Raw genomic sequence first — 16,474 nt, forward strand, 5'->3', positions numbered from 1 at the left:
AGTCGGAGGCTGATCAAGCAGTTCCACGGGCTGGGGTAGGCTACCTCTCCAACCGCGCTCTCCACGGCACAGGAGCGCAACAGATTCCTCACTTAAAACAAACCGGCTGATTTGCCTAGTCTTGCAGAGACATCCGGAAAGATCCTGGAGGCGAGGAAGATGCTTGCTATATGTTTTTGCTACAAATTAAAAAGGTAGGGTGGTAAAGCATTCATCAACTTGCTTGTCTCCTCTTCAGCTACAAACTGAGGTTAGTCTATCGTTGTCGAGCCCAGCTAGAGACCCGGGGTGCGGCGCAACAACGACATGAGCTACAGGCATTTTTCTCACACCTCGGGTCGCATTGCATGTTTCGACGCAAACACAACGAATAAAAACCGGGGATGTGCTACATCCCACAGGCTCACAGAATTCAATACGCGCTAAAACACCATGGTCTTCGCATGCACACATCTAATGTCTTTCCTATATCTAACATAGTGCCCAGCCTCACGCAACGACATCGAACTGGTGCAGAAAAGGCAACATCAGCACCGCCAAATGGCGTGCTAATTTCATCCACTTTGAATATTGTCAATTTCATAACTGCTATAATCTCTGTCGGATATCCGTCAGGCTATTCATTTTCCTCATCAAAACAGGATCCCCATGGCATTAGGTTACCATTTCACAGCATAATTGGTGGGCAGCATTGAGACTATCTAATCAAATGCATAAAGCGACGCTACTATGTTATTGTGTCCAGCTGTCTCATTTGAGCTGTTGATGATGATGATGGCTAATTATCTTCAGGATTATAATTCCAATCCCTGGTTCTCATTGCAGAGGCTCCCAAAGTGTTAATCACGACACGTAAAATCGATTATTGGGAGAGGCACCTCTCTCTCTCTCTCTGTGTGTGTGTGTGTGTGTATAGTTTACGCATTAAACAGAATGGGTGCTTTCTAACACATGCATTAAACATACATTATTCTTCATTAATCAATAGCACAATTCAGGGGGGTCGCATGAAAAACATCTAAAATCCCCTTCACTGGTGCATACGCATACACATCGGTAAACCTGAACTGCATGGCAGCCTTAAATTCGATACTCAAGAAACACGCACATGCAGGTCTGTTAAGCCACCCCGTTTATTATATAAACCCTACTCACACTCAAGCATATTGACTGAGGATCCCCCCTCCCCCCATTCGTCATGGTATCTCTGTCTGTCACCCTATCTCCTGCTTGTCCCTTCTCCATACTGAAACACAGGCATGCAGTCGAAGGATCTCTTAATTACTTCCACAGTTTATGAGGAAGTGGTACTGTATATTATGCAGCCTAATACTTTTGGCAGATATGAGTGAATGTGGGGATGAGGATATACAGTGCAATAAGTGAATGGTGGTGACAGCTCTCATTCTGCCTAATTGGCTTTTGAAGGAATCATGACATAAGTCACCGGGTATATGGGCGAGATGGCTGGCTGGCGTGCTCTGGGAGATCAAAACAAATCAGTGATTCTAAAAGCAATATCACATTTCAGGTAAGACTCAAATGCAGACGGTGTTGAAGTAACAATGTTTATTACAGCAACAGGGGCAGGCAAACGACAGGTCAAGACAGGCAGAGGTCGATAATCCAGAGTAGTGGGGCAAGGGTACAGGATGGCAGGCAGGCTCGGGATCAGGTCAGGCAGGTGGGCTCAGAGTCAGGACAGGCAAGAGTCAAAACCAGGAGGGTGAGAAAAAGAGAGACTGAGGAAAAGCAGGAGCTGAGACAAAATGCTGGTTGACTTGACAAACAAGACAAATTGGCAACAGAAAAACAGAGAACACAGGTATAAATACACAGGGGATAATGGGGAAGATGAGCGACACTTGGAGGGGGGTGGAGACAAGCATAAGGACAGGTATAACAGATCAGGGCGTGACAAGAAAACCTAAAGCATTGATCTCTCTTGCATTTACCTGTGAGATTTACTCACATTTAGTTCATGAAATAAAATGTGCCATCACAATATCCCATAAGAAACAACATTTAATATACAGTTGTGTGAAATACATGCTTCTTCTTCACTGCTCAGTTGTGTTTGCAGAATCGTGTATAATAACATAATTGTAAAGCTGTTGTGCATGGGAGTGCATGACGGTGGCCTTCTGGCATTGCTTGCAAATGAGCAAGTGTCCCCAAACTACAGGGATGAACCCGTGTTCAATTGATAACACCAGACGACTGTCTACGGGTGCCCACTGACCAGCGCCAACCAATCACACAGGGATAGCTCGGTTCAGCGAGCCAATCAATGAGCAGTGCATATGTGCAGTGAGAGGAGATAATCTGTTCATTGCTCAGAGATGAGGGTGAAGTCCAAAGTAACCAGATGCATGAATGTAACCTGCTAATATACTAGAGAGCTATCTCAGCGCCAAGAAACTGAACCGCACAGCCTTTCATAGCTGCACAATGACATTTTACATCATATTGTGGAATCTTTAAGCAGGAGAGGAGTTGGGATGATGATGTGTAACTATAGAATGAAACAGATTTTTTTATTTAGTAATTTTAAAAAATTTCACCTTTATTTAACCAGGTAGGCTAGTTGAGAACAAGTTCTCATTTACAACTGCGACCTGGCCAAGATAAAGCACAGCAGTGTGAACAGACAACAACACAGAGTTACACATGGAGTAAACAATAAACAAGTCAATAACACAGTAGAGAAAAAAAAGAAAGAGTCTATATACATTGTGTGCAAAAGGCACGAGGAGGTAGGCGAATAATTACAAATAATAACAATAACAATAACAAAATAAAGAAGAAATATGCATTGGAGAGTTCGTAAAGGTAAAGGAATAAGTAAATGTTTGTTTTTTTCCAATATCTTTTTTTTGGTGTGCTGCAGAGTGTTTGATGTAGCCTATTGGTTTTTCAGGACCAGTGATTATCTGAGGGTTTACACTGGGAGAGCATAACTGTACTCATTTCAGCACCATGGCCAGATCCCTTTCCTATTAGGGATGTAACAAATGTTTGTTTGTTTTATATTTAAAAAAACGTTCAATCTTTTTTTTAAATAAAAACATTAAAAAACATAAAATGAAGTGAATTCACAATTCAGATATGGTTCTGCGACCGCTAGGGGGAAAATCAGTTCAATCTAAATCAGGACTGCCCTGGCTACCTACCGGTCGTCACTAGTTACCACAGCCATAAAGCCAGCATGGCCAAATTTCTACAATTTCTCTTCAAATGATTTTAAACCTAAACTTAACCACACTGCTAACCTCATGCCTAACCGTAAAATTAAATTAAGACCAACAAGATAATTTTCGTATTTATTAATTTTTACGATAGGCTTATAGCCAATTTTGACTTTGTGTTCGTGGTAACTAGTGAAAACCAGAGCGCACAGAAAAGTAGCCTAAATTGATACTGTTATTTCAAAACGTCTAAAACTACGAATAGAGAGAGACTGTCAACGAAAACAACAAAAAGCTGCTGTTTTTATGAGTGAGTTCTTGCCAGCACTGTCAACACTTTTTATTCAACACTTTTTTTGAACGAGTAGCAAAGTGTATTCAGTTGTGTAAAGTACTTAAGTAAAACATACTTGAAAATTCTACTTTAATAGTTTTTGGGGGTATCTGTACTTTACTTGACTATTTATATTTTTTACATGTATGTACTTTTTACTCCCTACATTTTCCATGACACCCAGAAGTACTCGTTACATTTTGAACGCTTAGCAGGACATGAAAAGGGTCTAATTCACACACTTATCAAGAGAACATCCCTGGTCATCCCTACTGCCTCTGATCTGTCGGACTCACTAAACACATGCTTCGTTTTAAAATTATGTGTGAGAGTTGGAGTGTGCCCCTGGCTATCCAATTTAAAAAACAAGAAAATGGTGCCACCTGGTTTGCTTAATATAAGGAATGTAAAATGGTTTAGAATTTTACTTCTAACACTTAAGTATATTTAAGTAATTACATTTACTTTTGATAAAAAGAATATTTAAAATATATACTTTTAGACTTTTACTAAAGTAGTTATTTACTGGGTGACTTTCACTATTATTTGAGTCATTTTCTCTTAAGGTATTTGTACTTTTACTCAAGTATGACAATTGGGTATTTTTTCCACCCCTAATCAGTGGTTCCCAAACTTTTCCGGTTACTGTAGGCCTACTACCAAAACTGAAATTTGTGTATCGATAGCGCGCCGGACCTCGGGCTAGAACGTCCAGGGTTCGAGACCTGCTACCTGCCTGTTTCATTACATCGGTGTCAGAAGTGATCGGACCTTGTATCCACAACAGTGCGTGTGCTTGTCCGGTGAGCGCGTTCCTGTAAAACGTAGAGTCGCAAGATAGCGCGAGGACGCGCTCTTTGAAAGGAGGGAGTAATGTAAGCGTTCGAGACCTGCTCCCTGCCTGTTTCATTACAATACATTTGAATGGCTGTAAAATCACGACTAACCAGTAAGGCTCACTTGCCCGCAGTTGTCAATGGACCCTGTCAAGCTGAGGGTATAATAGGCTAGAAATTGGTAGTTGTTGGCTAAAAAGAGGATGACAGAAAATGTGACAGGCAGCTCTCATCCTACTAACATGATTAGACTGTCATGCACAATCATACAATTTTTACAGCCAGAAATATTCTGCATACAACCATATTTTACACCATCTGTGTGTAAAATCCTGTTGTGCAGGACACGCCGGCATTCTGTTGGTCTCTAGTGGGGGAAATGTGTAACTGCAAGGTGACCATTTCTCAAAAGCAGCTCATCTGTCACCATCTTTTAGGTCATACAAATAATCTCCTAGTGATGATAAACACCTGGGTTCTGGAATAGAAAAACAACACACACACCAACAATAGGCCATTCAAAGTGACAACTCCATGCCCAAAATGTCATTTTAAAACAGCCAGTGGATTATTCACAGATGGCAGGAGTAATGAGGTCAGACTGTGCCCCTCTCTGTCTCTTTCCCAAAGCCTGATGTTTTGATTTGTCTCAACCTTACACCCTATGCCCTCCTCGCTCTTATAAGAACATAATCCCATCCCATCTTTCTCAGAATTCATTTGATTATGTGTGTGTGAAATCAGAACGCTTCCACTACACTAGGAAATCAGATTTAAAACACATTTCTAAAGAAATCTATTCTCATAGTTAACGGAGTGATTGAATCTGAGAAAGTGCACTCCTAAATCAGGACAGGACATACAAGGTGTTAAAATGATATGACTATGTTTTGTACCATTAAACATTTGACTATGTATCACTCAATGCAGTGAGAGTGGGGCTACACTCTTTCTTTCTTTCTTTCTTTCTTTCTTTCTTTCTTTCTTTCTTTCTTTCTTTCTTTCTTTCTTTCTTTCTTTCTTTCTTTCTTTCTTTCTTTCTTTCTTTCTTTCTTTCTTTATTTCTTTATTTCTTTCTTTCTTTCTTTCTTTATTTCTTTCTTTCTTTAACTCTCTCTCTCTCTCTCTCTCTCTCTGTCTCCCTCCCTCTCACTCACCTGTATATCATGGCACTGCGTTCAGCCTCACAGTCAGTCAGGGAGATTGCACATTCTCTGAGGTACAGTTCCAGTCTGCGTTTCTCCACCAGCCTGTGGGCGGCCTCCAGGATCTGGGTGGCCATCTCTGACTCACTCCTCTGCTGGGCTCTCCTGGACCCTCTCTTGGCTGTTGTGCCCCCAGCGGATGACGAAGATTTGGGCTTCTTGCTGATGCCATACAGGTCCTCCACCGAAAACTTCCCACCCTTGCCACCACCACCTCTGCCTCCAGCAAGCATGACTGATAAAAGTATTTTGACTGAGGTGAAATTGACTTAGCAAATCTGACTTTCTTACTTGTTGCCTTGCAAGTCCTCTTTCTTTTGCATTCATGTGACCAAAAAGTAGACTGGAGACTGAATCCTTGACGATACAGATGTGTTATTAATGCAAAGAATAACAACAAAAAGTTTGTACGTAAACCAGTGTCACTGTTACAGATCTGATCCTTCACATGCAAGGTTTATACAAGTAGGATGTGATTGAAGACAGAATCAATCCAAAAAAAAGTATTCACTGGTCCTGCTTATTCAAAACACCTGTGAAACGTCAACAAGTCTTGACTTCTCTTTTCTGATGTCTTTCGCTCCACGGGGAGTTGAGATGTAGCACGGTGTTGCATTCCCTCCTCCAAGAGGTGTAACGTAACAATCCAGAATCCAGCTAAATGAATCCTAAAGGGACAACAACATCCAAACACTGGGAAAACAGATCCAAGAGAGATGGACTGATGAGCATTGCTTATTTTTCTGAAGATGGACAGAAACAGACATCTGAATCTTTATCTCCCTCTCAGATGAGGGACAGAGGGGGATTTATGTTGAAGACCGACCAGTTTACAGTTGCCCAGATTAGCAGGAGACCCACATGAAGCAAAATAAGAGAGGAGCAGGAGACAGGGAGACCAAACCCCTCTACTTACACATCAATCAGCTGTAGTCCCATTTTGAGGTCAAATCTTTATCTCCAGCTCTGGAGATTACAGCCATGTCAATAGCAGCTCAGCCAAGGAGTCTAGAGATCTGTTCTCTGACCTTTTCCTGGGAAATTGACAACCTCAGACTATTTCTAGTGTAAAAAAACAGTCAATTGATTCCAAAATCATTTCAGATATTATCCACCTTGTGAATAGCAGATGTGTTATAACAACCGAGGTTCATGCTCTCCGGCTTCCATTGGCTTCTAGAGCGAAAGGGTGGCTTCCAGCCAGCAGCTGGCACAGGCGTCTGACCAGCGGTGAGTGTTATTGGCAGCTGCTGGGCTAATGTTCTGGCTGAGCCCCAGCCCGCTCTGGTTTTTCACACGATCCCTTTAGGAGAGCTCTATGAGAGAACATCTCCTCTCCTCATTGGAGAAAAGCCTCTTATGGGCTGCCACTCCATCTCTCACTGCTTAAGTAGGACAGTACAGGACAGGAACATCTGGGCGCATCTGCTATGTAATGAAGTGGGCTCCTCTGTCTGTCCATCTCCCAGAGACTATTTGGGAAGGAGTGAGAGAAAAGAGGAAGAGGATAAAAGTAAGAGACATATGTAAAGAAGTAGAAAGAGAAAAAGGCATGCAACTCATGGTCATTCAGAGCAACACACAGTAGGACCGCTAGGTCTCGAAGAATGGGGCCTTAACCAAATTCGTTTCTGAGAAACCAGACTGTAAATAATGACAGAAAGTGATGACTCATCTCAATCAGCCTGTCAAGGCTACAACCCCCCGCCCACTGTCCTAGGAGACATTTGTGGAACGCTCAAGTAGAACGCTCAAGTTTTACAGAACAAATTTCCACAGCAAAACAGCCTGACTTTTACTTGATATATTTTGCTATTCTAAACTAAAGAAAACATGTTTACTCCTAATGTGCATGCGGTTTGAAAAATCCATTCTCCACCTATATGGTGACACAGCAATTGACTGTCAAAGTTGAATCTTGAAGTAGTCATGGTCATAAGGAATCTGGAACTCTGATTGAATACAACGGGAGGTCTGACTGATGACAGCTTTTGGATGCATGAATGAATGAGCGGACATCGGTGCAGATAAACTCATGGATTCCCTGAAAGCTCATTGACTCTCCAAGAACCCATTCAGTTGTTGTAGTTGATTTATCAGTAGGTCTACTTTCATCAGTTTGTCTTGTGGAGGCGGCAGTAGGGACTATTTCTATGCTGTGTTACTCCTGGTCTATGCTGTGTTACTCCTGGTCTATGCTGTGTTACTCCTGGTCTATGCTGTGTTACTCCTGGTCTATGCTGTGTTACTCCTGGTTTATGCTGTGTTACTCCTGGTCTATGCGGTGTTACTCATGGTTTATGCTGTGTTACTCCTGGTCTATGCTATGTTACTCCTGGTTTATGCTGTGTTACTCCTTGTCTATGCTGTGTTACTCCTGGTCTATGCTGTGTTACTCCTGGTTTATGTTGTGTTACTCCTGGTTTATGCTGCAGTGTCTTCTAGGAGTGACAATTATCTGAGATTAATCTTCTCTAAGCACTCCTTTGATTGACTAAAATCCCACTGGCAGCTGGCTAAGGCCAATCTCTCTCTTTGAAAGAGATTGAAAATGACAGACCCCAAGATTCTCCAATAGCTAGGCACCTTATAGTTTGAGCAAACATGGTTACCAAGAGTGCAAGAGAGTCAGGGTGTACACATTACTAGGGTGGCCTTTATTCTCCTCCAGTACCTCCAGGAGTGCAGTTCAGTACATTTCAGGTGATGTTTCATATGAGTTTGACCTAAAACATAATTTTATTCAGGGCCTGTCTTCCTGTCTTGACCTATGCCTCAAGGCATTTACACAGAGGAAGAGGTCAGTCGGTGTGGACAACTGACACATTTTCTTTTGCAAACACAACTATTATTTTTCTAAAGTAATGTATTAAAAAAAATAATAATAATAAAAAAAAAAAATGAATGGTCAGAATAAATGGTCAGGACACTATTGGTCACTTTATCTTCTGCAGTCAGATTTTCTATTATAGTATTCCCCATCTACACACTATCCCTACTGAAGCTCACTCAACAAAACGTAGGAGGTGATCGTGGACTACAGGAGACAGCGGGGAAAGCAGTCCCAATCCACATCGACGGGGTCACAGTAGAGAGGGTGAGAAGCTTCAAGTTCCTCCGTGTGCACATCACTGACGACCTGAAATGGTCCCTTCACACAGACACAACCTCAGGATGATGAAGAAATTCAGCTTGGCCCCTAAGACCCTCACAAACCTCTACAGGTGCACCCTTGAGGGCATCCTGACAGGCTGCATCACCACCTGGTATGGCAATTGCACCGCCCACAACCGCAGGGCTCTACAGAGGGTGGTGTGGTCAGCCCAACGCATCATCGGGGGCACACTGCCTGCCCTCCAGGACATCAACAGAACTCTGTGTCACAGGAAGGCCAAGAAGATCATCAAGGACCTCAGCCAACCGAGCCAAGGCCTGTTCACCCCGCTACCATCTAGGAGGAGACAGTAGAGGTGCATCACAGCTGGGACCGAGAGACTTAGCTTCTATCTCAAGGCCATCAGACTGTAAAACAGTTACCACTAGCCAACCTCCGCCCAGTACCCTGCCCTGAACCTTAGTCACTGTTACTAGCTGGCTACCACCCGGTACTCTACCCTGCACCTTACCGAGACTGCTTTTCCCTATCTACAGTCATTGAACACTGGTCACTTTAAAAATGTTTACATACTGTTTTACCCTCTTTTATATGCATATACTGTTTTCTATTATTGGCTCATCCTTTATAACTACTGCTGTACCCTGCTGTCTATACCTTACCGAGACTGCTTTTCCCTATCTTATATATATATATATATATATATATATATATATATATATATATATATATAGTACCAGTCAAAGGTTTGGACACATCTACTCATTCAATGGTTTTTCTTAATTTTTTACTATTTTCTACAATGTAGAATAATAGTGAAGACATCAAAACTATGACATTTTTTAAATATTTTTTATTTATTTTACCTTTATTTAACTAGGCAAGTCAGTTAAGAACAAATTCTTATTTTCAATGACGGCCTAGGAACAGTGGGTTAACTGCCTGTTCAGGGGCAGAACGACAGATTCGGAGTAACACATATGGAGTAACACATATGGAATGAGGTTGTCGACAAAAAAGTTTTAAACAAATCAAAATATATTTTATATTTTAGATTCTTCAAATAGCCATCCTTTGCCTTATTTTTTCTCATCAGCCGTGTCTTTGTGAGACGGTGAATGGAGTAGGTGAATGGATGATCTCCGAATGTGTGGTTACCACCATGAAGCATGGATGAGGAAATGTGATGGTGTGGGGGTGCTTTGCTGGTGACACTGTCAGTAATTAATTTAGAATTCAAGGCACACTTAACCAGCATTCTGCAGTGATATGCCATCCCATCTGTTTGCACTTAGTGGGACTATCATTTGTTTTTCAAAAGGACAATGACCCAACACATCTCCAGGCTGTGTAAGGGCTATTTGACCAAGAAGGAGAGTAATGGAGTCCTGCCATCAGATGACCTGGCCTCCACAATCAACCGACCTCAACCCAATTGAGATGGTTTGGGATGACCGCAGAGAGAAGGAAAGGCAGCCAACAAGTGCTCAGAATATGTGGGAACTCCTTCAAGACGGTTGGAAAATCATTCCAGGTGAAGCTGGTTGAGAGAATGCCAAGAGTGTGCAAAGCTGTCATCAAGGCAAAGGGTGGCTACTTTGAAGAATTTCAAATCTAAAATATATTTAGATTTGTTTAACACTTTTTTGTCTACAACATTATTCCATATGTGTTATTTCATAGTTTTGATGTCTTCACTATTATTCTGCAATGTATAAATAGTAAAAATAAAGAAAAGGTGTGTCCAAACTTTTGACTGGTACTGTATATACAGCGAAATGCTTGTGTTTCTAGTGCCAACAGTGCAGTAATACCTAGCAATACAAAACAATACGCAGATAATTGGAAAAGTAAAAAGAAAGAAATATCAGAATGAGCAATGTCTGAGTCTGGAATATATTAGCAATACAAAACAATACGCAGATAATTGGAAAAGTAAAAAGAAAGTAATATCAGAATGAGCAATGTCTGAGTCTGGAATACATATATGCGATAACATCTGCAAATCTGTGGACGTGGACAATAAAATTTGATTTGATTTGTTGCGCAGCTTTTCCCCGGTCCCACATGAATCCCACGACATGTTTTTAACCACCAACCCAATCAATAGCAAAAGTACTGGAGCAAAATTCAACCTCCCCCATAAGGAATAACTTAAAGCAGATCCAATACCAACGAGTGCTTCAGTGTTTGAAATATTCTTACTGAGAATATTGTTTTGACAATTCCCTTCTTATCATGTTATTAAAGCCTAAAATAATACTTCTAGTAAGTCTGGCATTTGACCTTGTCATAGATAGACACTGATAGATAATGATTGAACTATCACCCCTGGAGTTTATGTAACGTTACTCATGCAATTCAGAAGGTGGCGATATTCAGCACAACAGAATATGTTAAACTAAACCTGTCCACCAGCAAAGAAGAGCATTATTTAGCTGTTCAAGATGGCTGCGTACATGTCAGCGGGCCGTTCAGCAAATGCTTTTAGTACACATGATTTTGTACCAGAATGGGCACAAGAAGAAGTTAGCACTGGGGTGAGGAAATTGAATATAGCACCGTTCATCTTACATATGTTTAAGTGAGTTGCCCAAGCTGAACGCCAGGCCGTTTACGTGGCTAGCTAGCTTAGCTAACAATGAGACCGCAGAAGCGCTCGTCTATGTAAAGTTAGTTAGCTAGTCACAGCATTTTACAGATCTTGCCTGGAAACCCGACGCTGAATTGCATTGTCGGGAAGAAATTAGCGTTTGAATCCGGGAAGTTTGCGCTCACGACCTCAACAAGCCAGAAGGTTGAATACAATGGCATGTTAACGTACTTTGCCGGTTGTTGGTGTGGTAGGAATGAGAGACAATACATCCACAGGAAAGTAGAATTACATGTCAATTCAACGTCTGGTTTCCAGGCAATGCTAGATCATGAAGTTGCTAGCCAGTTAGCCATTGTTCTCTTCTACATAGCTAATGTCACTGAGATTATTTCCCCCCCCAAATAAAGCGATAGAATGCTGATTCTTCATGTCTATTTGCAGACAACCATAATGGCAGTGGAGTTTGATGGAGGGGTTGTGATTGGTGCTGACTCCCGAACAACAACAGGGTAAGTTACTTTGGATCAAGCAGCTAAATGTTGGTCTCTTGCTGGCTTCCTGATCTAGGTAATAGCAATGCTAGCTGGCTGATTTAATAAGTCGGCCTCTCTTCCACAAAAAAAATCGTAATGTGCCTTTACAGGCAGTACAGCCTAAAAGTCACAATCCTTCTCTTTTGCATCTGTTTGTAGCGCTTACATTGCCAATCGAGTTACTGACAAGTTGACTCCCATTCACGACCACATCTTCTGCTGCCGCTCTGGGTCTGCAGCTGACACACAGGCTGTTGCTGATGCAGTCACCTACCAGCTGGGCTTTCACAGGTAACACCTTAGGGCCTAGGTTGTATGACTTAAAAAAAATATATATGTTTTCATTTAAAAAAATAATTGGTTACTTCAACATTGACAAATACCTCTACACTAAAATAACTCCTCAGCACACAGCAATAGTGTGTCTCTCGATACCACTAAAAAATATTGTCTCAAGCGTGTCTGATTCTACATTTATTCACCATGAAATATAACTTCTCTGGACCTGCTGCAGTATTGAGCTGGATGAGCCTCCACTTGTGCAAACGGCAGCCAACCTCTTCCAGCAGATGTGCTACAGATACAGAGAGGAGCTGATGGCTGGCATCATTGTGGCTGGCTGGGACAAAAGAAGGGGTGGACAGGTGAATTCCCAGCATCTGGATTTGGATCATATACTCTAACCACTTTTCCCTACTGTCTCAAAGAATTGTTGTGTGACCCTTCCCTCTTCCCCAGGTGTACACAGTCCCAATGGGAGGGATGATAGTGAGGCAACCAGTGTCAGTAGGGGGTTCTGGTAGCTCCTACATCTATGGCTTCATGGATTCTAACTACAAGCCTGGAATGACCAAGGAAGAGTGCCTTCACTTCTGTACCCAGGGTGAGTAAGGCCAGTGTTTGACAGTCCCGTGTAGTTCAGTTGGTAGAGCATGCAGCGCCAGGGTTGTGGGTTCGATACCCGCGAGGAACCAGTACAAAAAAAATATTAAAGTATACACTCACTACTGCAAGTCGCCCTGGATAAGTGGAGCTGCTAAATGACTCTCTACTGCAAGTCGCTCTGGATAAGTGGAGCTGCTAAATGACTCACTACTGCAAGTCGCTCTGGATAAGTGGAGCTGCTAAATGACTCACTACTGCAAGTCGCTCTGGATAAGTGGAGCTGCTGCTAAATGACTCACTACTGCAAGTCGCTCTGGATAAGTGGAGCTGCTAAATGACTCACTACTGCAAGTCGCTCTGGATAAGTGGAGCTGCTAAATGACTCACTTACTGCAAGTCGCTCTGGATAAGTGGAGCTGCTAAATGACTTACTGCAAGTCGCTCTGGATAAGTGGAGCTGCTAAATGACTCACTTACTGCAAGTCGCTCTGGATAAGTGGAGCTGCTAAATGACTCACTACTGCAAGTCGCTCTGGATAAGTGGAGCTGCTAAATGACTCACTTACTGCAAGTCGCTCTGGATAAGTGGAGCTGCTAAATGACTCACTTACTGCAAGTCGCTCTGGATAAGTGGAGCTGCTAAATGACTCACTACTGCAAGTCGCTCTGGATAAGTGGAGCTGCTAAATGACTCACTACTGCAAGTCGCTCTGGATAAGAGGAGCTGCTAAATGACTCTAATGTAAGTCTCTGGATAAGAGGAGCTGCTAAAAATGATCCATAGTGTGGGGTAATTCTGGTCCTGGAGAGCCGCAGTGTGTGCAGACTTTTGTTCAAGCCCTGCAGTAACAAAGCTGATTGAAATATGCCTACTAGTGGTGTTTTAAATCGAACACCCTGATTACACGACGAGTTGATTCATTTGAGTCTGTTGTGCTTGAACAAATGCCTGCACACACAGCAGCCCCTGTAACCCACCTCTGCTCTTCACAATGTAATTCGGTTGTTTCAAATCTCTTCAGCTACTGCTTTTCTATTCTCTTTTCACTCATGAATCATGACCACTGAATTGGAAGAACACTTCATAGTTGAATATGTGATGTGTTGGGACAAAGGCTGTGTTGTTAACATCCCTCTCCGTACAGCCCTGGCGCTTGCCATGGAGCGGGATGGTTCTAGTGGAGGAGTGGCCCGTCTGGCAGCCATCACAGAGGAGGGCCTGGAGAGACGGGTTGTTTTGGGACACCAGCTGCCCAAATTCTCCAACACCTAGACAAGGAGCAGAGGGAAGTTGCTGTGCAGACAACGACCAGCCCCCCTTTCAAGTCCATTCACATAAGCTTTAAACCTAGTCCGGTGTCGTTTTTATGAAGTAAAATCTGGTTGTAATAAAAAAATACTGAAACGTGAATACATTTGTGTTCTCATGTCTGTTCCCTATTTGATATTATTTCCTGGAAATGAAGTGGAACTTCACACTATATGCTATGAAGGATAACAGGAAAAACGTTTCTTATATGGGATAAAACTCGGACTGTACAGATTAACACAGTACAGTTGGGCAAAGAACTCTCTTGGTGATAGTGGATCAGTAGACTGAGAATTGACCTTGGAGCATGTTTGAGAAAGAGTGAGTCAGTAAATGAGTAAGGACTGTAATATACTGGAGGCAAGTGTGTGTGTGTGTGTGTGTGTACATGTTAGACTAAAAAAAGAGAGACTTGAGAGAAAGTGCCCCAGCACACTACAAGGGCATTCATCTGGAATGGAACTAGTTTATTCAGTCCAAATATGATGTTTTGCCATTTAACCTAAAATTTGTCAGAAGAACATTGCAGATTAGACAAACAAAAGGAAAGGTAGCTATGTCTGAAAGGTTACATTGTGTTCACATTAGGCATACACTTGCACACAAAAAATAGCACATTTCCATGTGTGATCATTGAAGACATCTTTTAGAGCCCATAGCTAGGTTTTCATCCAATTGGTGACAGATTTATGCAAATATTAAAAAACATATTTAAAGAAAATATGCTAATTTGCCCGTCAGTGTTGTTTCCTCCAAACGTACTTTAATTTTTAATTTTTTATTAATATCAAATCAATACATAAAGCACATGAGGGAACACAAGGATACATAGATTACAAACAATAGACAATCGCGCTAGGGGCGGGGCTGGGGGCGGGCTAGGGGCGGGGCTAGGGGGTACAATATCACATTACAATTACACAAGGATCTTAAGGGACATGCATATACTTACAATTCTAACAGCTTTTTTGTTAGTATAGCATTTAACAGTCTTAAAATACAGTTCAATTTCTTTTTGTAGGGTACGAAAATGTGGTTTTCTGTTTGTAAATTTACATTTGTGTATATGAAATTTGGCCAAAAGAATAGTGAAATTAATTACATTAGAAATAAGCGGAATCATTTTTATGTATGTAAAAGAATCCAAACAATACATCTCTCCACAATAGTGTAAAATCTTCATAAATGTGTTCAATTATAAACCTACTGATGTCTTGCCACAGTTTTCTTACATGCATACAATGCCAAAAAAGATGCACAACTGTTTCTGGGTGGTCATTACAAAAGGAGCAATTTGAGCTGATGTTTTCCTTAAACTTCTTCATATAGTGGTTGGCAGGATAATATTTATGAATAATTTTAAAGGAAACTTCCTTAATTTTGTTAACATGTAGGTATGTGTGTGGCAACATCCAAACTTTTTTCCAACAGATATTATCAATAAATCCATTCCAATAAGGCATGACATAAGGTATAGATACAACATCCTGCTGAAACAAGGATCGTATCGCTCTGTTGTTGAATGGACCAAAAGAGAAACAAATCGTTCCTACTGATGAGTCAACAGGGTCAACAGAAGGTAGGCTCTGAGGGTCAGGTCTTGACATGTTCCTGAATAACATAGCAACACCTGGCATCTAAAACAATTGCAAAATCTTTAGGTGTTTACAGGGACCTTGTAAAGTCATAAGAATTCTTTATAACTGAGTAAAAGACCCTCTGCATTTACCAGTTGGCTCACCAATAGGATATTATTTCGGAACCAATATTCTAAAAACAGAGAGGTATTTTTATACAATATATCCCGATTATTCCATATATAATATCTGTGTGGAGAAAAATTGTGTTTATAAATTAAGGACCATGACAAGAAAACCTCTCCAAACGTACTTTTGCGGTTAAAAGTCAGTGCGTGACGTAGCCTACGTAGTGCAAAAAATATATTTTTCTGCTTTAATTTTCAGGTACTGAATAAAAATCGCATTTTCAACTCTACGGATAGTTTTGCCACAAATTGATGCATTAAATAGCAAATGTGCTTACTCTTGGCTCTTGCGCTCTAACCAATAGCTCGCAGATAGTGAGGTAGGCTAGTCTACATAATTATGGATAATGGCGAGAATAATTTTATTTGTCAAGCATCGATCATGTCACCAGAATAAGATTATCTTTATTTATTGGTAAGGAGCATCAAGATCACCTTTCACTTTCACCACCGCGTGAATCATTTATAGTGGGAGAAACACACACCATATCATAGCGTGACTCCCAAGTTTACTTCGATATGATGGTTCAATATTTGAGAATAAAGGCATTTCCACCACCATTTATAGCATAAATGTTACCGACACAAAAAGATCCCACCATGTCCAACAAACTAATTATCGGCTAATTAACAAATTAATTATTGTTTCAACTCCCTCCAAAGATTTTCAATGGGGTTGAGATCTGGAGACTGGCTAGGGCACTCCAG

At 41.4% G+C, this 16,474-nt stretch overlaps 2 protein-coding genes across 4 annotated transcripts in view; one reads left to right on the top strand and one right to left on the bottom strand.

The window, feature by feature from the left end:
- LOC112228867 (voltage-gated potassium channel subunit beta-3) overlaps positions 1–6,829 on the bottom strand; it is a 44,983-nt gene extending 38,154 nt beyond the window's left edge. For both annotated transcript variants that reach the window (XR_002950095.2, XM_024394576.2), the window contains exon 1: positions 5,516–6,829. Coding sequence is in view for 1 of the 2 variants with exons in the window: in XM_024394576.2 (XP_024250344.1) it covers positions 5,516–5,796 (281 nt within the window). In the remaining variant the exon portion in view is untranslated. The remainder of the gene's footprint in view (positions 1–5,515) is intronic.
- LOC112228868 (proteasome subunit beta type-6-like) lies at positions 60–14,103 on the top strand. Of its 2 annotated transcripts, none has more exons than XM_042309339.1 (6): positions 60–194; positions 11,716–11,783; positions 11,967–12,098; positions 12,322–12,451; positions 12,546–12,690; positions 13,838–14,103. In XM_042309339.1, the coding sequence occupies exons 1-6, from the start codon at positions 171–173 to the stop codon at positions 13,963–13,965; spliced, it is 627 nt and encodes a 208-aa protein (XP_042165273.1). In that variant the 5' UTR covers positions 60–170; the 3' UTR covers positions 13,966–14,103. The 2 variants fall into 2 exon arrangements, with proteins under 2 accessions (XP_042165273.1, XP_024250347.2); XM_024394579.2 differs by lacking the exon at positions 60–194 and adding an exon at positions 11,068–11,218.
- The last annotated feature ends 2,371 nt before the right edge of the window (positions 14,104–16,474 follow it).

The sequence above is a fragment of the Oncorhynchus tshawytscha genome, linkage group LG30 (genome assembly GCF_018296145.1).
Source record: "Oncorhynchus tshawytscha isolate Ot180627B linkage group LG30, Otsh_v2.0, whole genome shotgun sequence".
In the NCBI taxonomy this organism is placed as follows: domain Eukaryota; kingdom Metazoa; phylum Chordata; class Actinopteri; order Salmoniformes; family Salmonidae; genus Oncorhynchus; species Oncorhynchus tshawytscha.

Bases quoted from the DNA above. Each gene is read 5' to 3' on its own strand.
- LOC112228868 (XM_024394579.2), top strand. From the start codon at position 11,126: ATGGCTGCGTACATGTCAGCGGGCCGTTCAGCAAATGCTTTTAGTACA. The intron at 11,219-11,715 runs GTGAGGAAATTG...GTCTATTTGCAG, and splicing joins AAGAAGAAGTTAGCACTGGG to ACAACCATAATGGCAGTGGA. The intron at 12,099-12,321 runs GTAACACCTTAG...GACCTGCTGCAG, and splicing joins TACCAGCTGGGCTTTCACAG to TATTGAGCTGGATGAGCCTC.